The sequence below is a fragment of the Bidens hawaiensis genome, unplaced genomic scaffold (genome assembly GCF_021521415.1).
Source record: "Bidens hawaiensis isolate Kalapana, Puna unplaced genomic scaffold, B.hawaiensis_p1.1 tig00031803_1, whole genome shotgun sequence".
Taxonomy (NCBI): domain Eukaryota; kingdom Viridiplantae; phylum Streptophyta; class Magnoliopsida; order Asterales; family Asteraceae; genus Bidens; species Bidens hawaiensis.
Genome location: NW_027495380.1, coordinates 107,309 through 113,154, shown reverse-complemented (window position 1 = coordinate 113,154; position 5,846 = coordinate 107,309). Strand labels below are relative to the sequence as shown.

Sequence of the window (5,846 nt, the reverse complement as noted above, 5' to 3'; positions counted from 1 at the left end):
CTTGACCACACTGAGCGGAAGCTAAAGGGCGTTGAAGAGGCTGCTGCTAAAGAAGTGTTGCTTGCCAACCTCAACAAAAGTGAAGCCGAACGCGCCCGTAACCAAGCTCAAGCTGCCCTCCAGGAGGCTCTGGTTGCCAAGGAATGGCTTCTTCGAAAAGCGTTGTCTCAGGTATGTTTAATTTCATTATATCTTTACGCTTTTCTTTGTAAATAGAAAAGGTTTTGATACTTGTATTTTTTCTTGTAGGTTGTGCATCGAGTCTTCACGGACACATCATACGACGATGCCATGAGCGCAGCCCTCAACGCTTCTCACGAGGATGGGGAAAAGGCCGGCTTCCTGCTTGGTCTAGGGTTCGTTGAGAAAGGCATCCCGCCTTCCAACTTCCCTTTATATGACGTTGATACTGAAGCTGTATATGACCAAGCAGTGAATCAGTATGCCGCCTTCCCGCATCCGGTGGTGGAGAAGGTGAACGAAGTTGCTGTTGCTGATGATGGGCTAGCTATCCTTAAAGCTTTCCTTGAACCGTCACGTTCTACTGATGGTGCGGGTCCAAGTGGAAGTGGTCCTGAAGCCTGATCCTGAAGATCCATTCCCACTGTTAGGATAGGTTTAGCTTGTGTAGATTAATATTCTTGTAGGCGGGTAGTTACCCGGCCATTCTTGTAATGAATTATTATGAAATATAAATCTTTGTGCGGGTAAGACCGCTACTTTCACTGGATGACTTGCTTTATAAACGTTATATGACTTGCTCATGCATACTTTAGTTTAAATTAGCAATTTTCCAAGTGTTTAGAATAAGTTAACCTTTGAACGTGGTAGATAATTGGTTGAAGTTTTGCTTCCTCCTTCGTGATTGTGCGGGTAGAACCGTCACTTGCACTTAGTAGGATGGCTAAACTTTACCTATATCTGACCTGTGTGGAGGTTTTCCTCATCTTTTTGTTAATTTTTCTAAGTGTTTAGAATAAGTTAACCTTTGAACGTGGTAGATAATAGGTTGGAGTTTTGCTTCCCCCTTCGTGATTGTGCGGGTGAAACCGTCACTTACACTTGGTAGGATGGCTAAACTTTACTTATATCTGACCTGTGTGGAGGTTTTCCTCATCTTTTTGTTAATTTTTCTAAGTGTTTAGAATAAGTTAACCTTTGAACGTGGTAGATAATAGGTTGGAGTTTTGCTTCCCCCTTCGTGATTGTGCGGGTGAAACCGTCACTTGCACTTGGTAGGATGGCTAAACTTTACCTATATCTGACCTGCGTGGAGGTTTTCCTCATCCTTCTGTTAGAAATTTTCTAAGTTTTTTGAATAAGTTAACCGTTCGACGCGTGGTTGTCAATAGGTTCGGTTTCCTCTATCATGATTTGTGCGGTTAGGACCGGCACTTTCAATTAATGGGATGACCAACGTTTACCTATGACTGACCTGCGTGAAGGTTTGCCGTTTTTTTGGTTTATGCGGGTTTTGCCGCCTTCCCCACGCAACGACTTTCCACGTAATTATGCGGTGAATACCGGCATGTTAGTGTTGAATAAATTAACCGTTCGACGCGCGGTTGTTAATAGGTTAGTGTTCAGTTTCCTCTATCATGATTCGTGCGGATAGACCGGCACTTACATTTAGTGGGATGACTGAACTTTACCTTTAACTGACCTGCGTGAAGGTTTGCCATTTTTTGGGTTTATGCGGGTTTTGCCGCCTTCCCCACGCAACGACTTTCGCACTTATGTATGCGGTGAAGACCGGCATATCCGTGTGGAAAGTTCATAAAGTATAAATGTAAAATCATCAGCGTCAATGTGATGAGAATCATTTCCATTAGAAGTGGCTCTGGGCCTTTTCTTTACAAGTTTGGAATTGATCTACATGCAAACTGTGTAATTGAGTTCCCTTCCATGTTGTTGAGATGGGAGTACCATCGAGCCGATATGCACCTGGTTCGGGATCTCGTTGTTTACGCAGTATGTAGTCTCCAACATTGAAGCTGCAATTTTATTCGTGTTTTCCCCAACTGGGGTTCTACACGCATCAGCCTGCTCAGCGTTCATTGCGCCACGAGGTGCGCGAGCGTCCCATCTCTGACAAATGCTTCGACCATGTCCTTTACGTCTGTGCATTCTTCAGTGTTGTGGCCTTTTGTCCTGTGAAAATCACAGTATTTGCTCCGATCAGCATTGTGACGATGTCGGATTATTGGAGCCTTCGGCCATGGGAGCTCCTCAGTGGCGGATATCTCGGTGACGCTTTTGGTGAGTGGCGTCCATCTGGAGTTCTGGTTCGATTGTACGTTATCCCTTCCGCCTAACCTATGTTGCAAGCCGGATGAGGTGTCAAAGTTTACCCTTGACTGCCAAATGCCTAGCTTCCGCTTTTTGTTTAGTCGGGCGGTAAGGACATTGTCTTCTCTTGTTTTCTGGGTGTAGAGGTTTGTGCTCTGGGGGAGATCTCTACCCAGTTGCTTCTCCGTTTCCGCAAAGCGTTTAGCTGCTGTCATGATGGCATCCCATGTGGATGGCATGCCATCTTTATCCGTTAAGGTACGGATGAGCTCTGGGTCGTTCGCGCCCTGGATAAAAGCAGCGCGAACAAGATCTTCGCTAATATTACCCAGACTTAGCTTCTTTGAGTTGAAGCGAGTGATGAAGTCTGGCAAAGATTCATCTTTTTCTCGAATGCAATTGAGGATTGTCCATTGCTCCTCGGTATACTTTCTTTGTTGGCTGAAGTGTTGGCTAAACTTCTGCTGGAAGTCTTCCCAATCGTAGATGTGGTGGATCGGTAGACGATCGAACCACGCTCTAGCTGCCCCAACAATCGTCATTTGGAACATGTAACACCACGTAGGTTCCGTCCAACTACTGACGGTTGCCCCCGCTATGAACCTGTTCAAGTGATCATCTGGATCAGATATACCATCGTAAGTGCCGATGTTGGACATCTGTTTGGCACTTTTCGGGACGATTGCTTTCGCAATGTCCCTTGCAAATTTGGACGTTCCCGCCTTTGCAGCAGTTGGTGTAAATGTTTTGGAGAAGTCACGTGGGTTTCCACCCGCGTTTTTTGGTTTGAAGGTTTCTCCAAAACGCCTTCTCGGTTGGGAGTCCGTTTCCTTACGCTTCCCTTTCGCCCTATGACGAGGGTTTGCGTCACTATCGGATTCCTCCGAATCATCGTCAAAGTACTCTACGAATTCATCAGCCTGTTGGAGTAAACGTAAGCGTTCATCCAACTCAGCTTGGAATTCTTTTTGACGTGCTTCCGCCCACGTTTTAACTTCATCGAGTGTTTGGCGGGGGAGCCTCGTTCGTTGTTTCTCTAATTGGGTATCGGTGAATCCCAGTGAGCGATTATTTACTGCACTTGCCCCAGCTTGGGTAACTGGGGTAGTGTTCGTAAAAACTGTGTAGTCGCCGGTATTCCCCCCAGTAGCTGGGGTTGTGGTTACCGGAGTTTCTTTAACCATCTTTTCAGAAGTTTGAAAAAACTGAAAAGAAATGAAGTTCTAGCTTTTATGCACGGATGGCGCCAATGAAGAAACACTAATCGACCCCGGGCAGATTACGGATAATCTGGGGGTTAAGTAGATCTTTCCCACGAGGGGTTAGATCCGGCAAAGATTGTTCTTCTGATAACCTGCAAAACAGACACCGTGAGCTCGTCACTGAGAAGGGGGGGTACCTCCTTGTGACCACCCTCCGGCGTGAGAATCAGACTAGATTGCTCTTGAATATAAGTGTATATTAAGAGATTGCTAGAGCAGATATCAGGTATAAGATATAAGATACAAGATAAGATAAGATGATCATACCATTTGGGGTATTTATAGCCGAAGGTAGGTTTCCAAGAAGGTATAGCCGGCTGAATAGTATTCCTGTTCTACCAACTGTGGCCTACGCAGGTGCCATGCTGGTAGTTGGTGGGTAGGCAGCGGCTGACAGTGACCAGGCCTGCTGTGTACTATTCCTTTTCCACCAACTGCCGGCTATGCACGTGGTATGACAGGAGTTGGTGAGTAGGCAGCGGCTAATAGTGACATACAGTACAAGAGCATGCTGCTCGCCATACTGTTGTCAATGAGCTGTCGTATCTCTGGTCAGATCTTTTGCCCATACCTCGTCAGGTACAGTACAAAAGATCCTCCAGTATCGTACGGACTGGCTTATTTGGGCGGGAGTATTCCCCCTCCCGCCTTTGTGCGGGATTGTTCCCGGCTTTGCTCATTTAAAGAAGACTAAGCTTGAGACTTCTACAGTTTCATCAACTAAGGTATCCATTAGCTTGTTTACATAGATTTAAATCTAACTCCAATTAATATATATTAACTTTTTCTAACGTTAATTCTTAACATATAATTTTCCTATAGGTTCAGATTCCTAAAGCAAAGCTTGGGGATAAAATAACAGCCCTTCAGCAAATCGTGTCACCATTCGGCAAGGTACGTACTCAAGAACACACGAAACTCGGTTGTCTAATATTTTTCTTTTGTTACAACTGAAAATATAACTTTGGTTAACTTTCAGACAGATACAGCTTCTGTATTAGGGGAAGCAATTTGTTATATCAAGTGTGTACAAGAGCAAGTACAAGTAAAACTAAAAGTATCACTTACTAATATATGTTTTGACATATTTCTTCACTACTTAATAATGATTTAATAACACATATTATGATATTATCTTTTGCAGTTATTGAGCAATCCATACTTGAAGACCAATATGATTAAGGTGAGCCTCAAGATTATACACAAAATACAAAATTTTAGCATTTAGAAATTAATAAAGAAGGTGAACAAACATTTGTTATTTTGGATTTTTAATTAATCAGGACTCGTGGATGCGATACGAAACATAAGATAGAGGAGATATGAAGCTTGATCTCAAGAGTAGAGGTCTGTGTTTGGTTCCTGTGTCATGTACTCCTCAAGTGTACCATGAAAATGTCAGATCGGACTATTGGACTCCAACATATAGAGGATGTTTCTATAGATAGGAGACATATAATTGTATAATTTTGGTTAGATATGTTTTAAGTCAATAACTGGTTCAACTTCTTGCAACAATTATATATATGCATATCAGCCTCCTTTGTTTATAATCATGATTAACATACTATGAGCTTTTAGTTAGTGAAGTTGTGTAATACTAAAATCCAGTGTTGTAAAAGTCGGATTCCAAGGCCGACTAGTCGGTCATCAGAGCCCTACCTTAGAGACTTTCTTCAAGTCGGTCTGGCTTAGTCGGAGGTGATCAAAGTTGGTCAAAAGACAGGCCGGGCTAGGTGGTCAAAAGCCGGGCTAGGAATTTCTAAAAGTCGGTTAAAAGTCAATCAAAAGTTGGACAAAAAGTCGGGCTAGGCGGTTATGCTTATTTTGGCAAATATATAATATCTAAAAATTATTTAATCTTTATATTTACCATGTACCGAGTACTCCCAACTCCCGGCCGCCTAGTGACTTTTGCAACCTTGCTAAAACCCAACTATACTGTCTATACTGAAATGGAAATAGCAGTATTAAGACTACAAGTACAACCTAGTCCGTTTGCGGGTTTCATAAACAGTAAAACACCACATTGCAGATGCTATAGACAAACATGCACAAAACAAACAAGAAAGAAAATACGAGAGAAAGAAAATTAATCTGATTGTAGATGTTGTGTGTTTGTTATTATTATTATTAGTTTTTTTTTTTAAAGCAAACTTTATGTAAAGTACCCCTACTTAACAAGTAAGTGAATAACTAACTTGGAGCAAAATAAAGAACAAATACATGAGAAGGATGGGCTTTGCTTTTATACCTCATTAGCCAATATATGTACATGACTTGCGTTGTCGACAT

The 5,846-nt window shown here is 42.7% G+C and overlaps 1 protein-coding gene across 1 annotated transcript; it reads left to right on the top strand.

Moving 5' to 3' along the window:
- Positions 1 to 1,916: 1,916 nt before the first annotated feature.
- On the top strand, positions 1,917 to 4,961 carry LOC143582606 (transcription factor bHLH111-like). The gene is made up of 6 exons (XM_077065124.1): positions 1,917 to 1,947; positions 4,185 to 4,276; positions 4,374 to 4,445; positions 4,531 to 4,596; positions 4,696 to 4,734; positions 4,835 to 4,961. The coding sequence occupies exons 1-6, from the start codon at positions 1,917 to 1,919 to the stop codon at positions 4,859 to 4,861; spliced, it is 327 nt and encodes a 108-aa protein (XP_076921239.1). The 3' UTR covers positions 4,862 to 4,961.
- Positions 4,962 to 5,846: the final 885 nt, after the last annotated feature.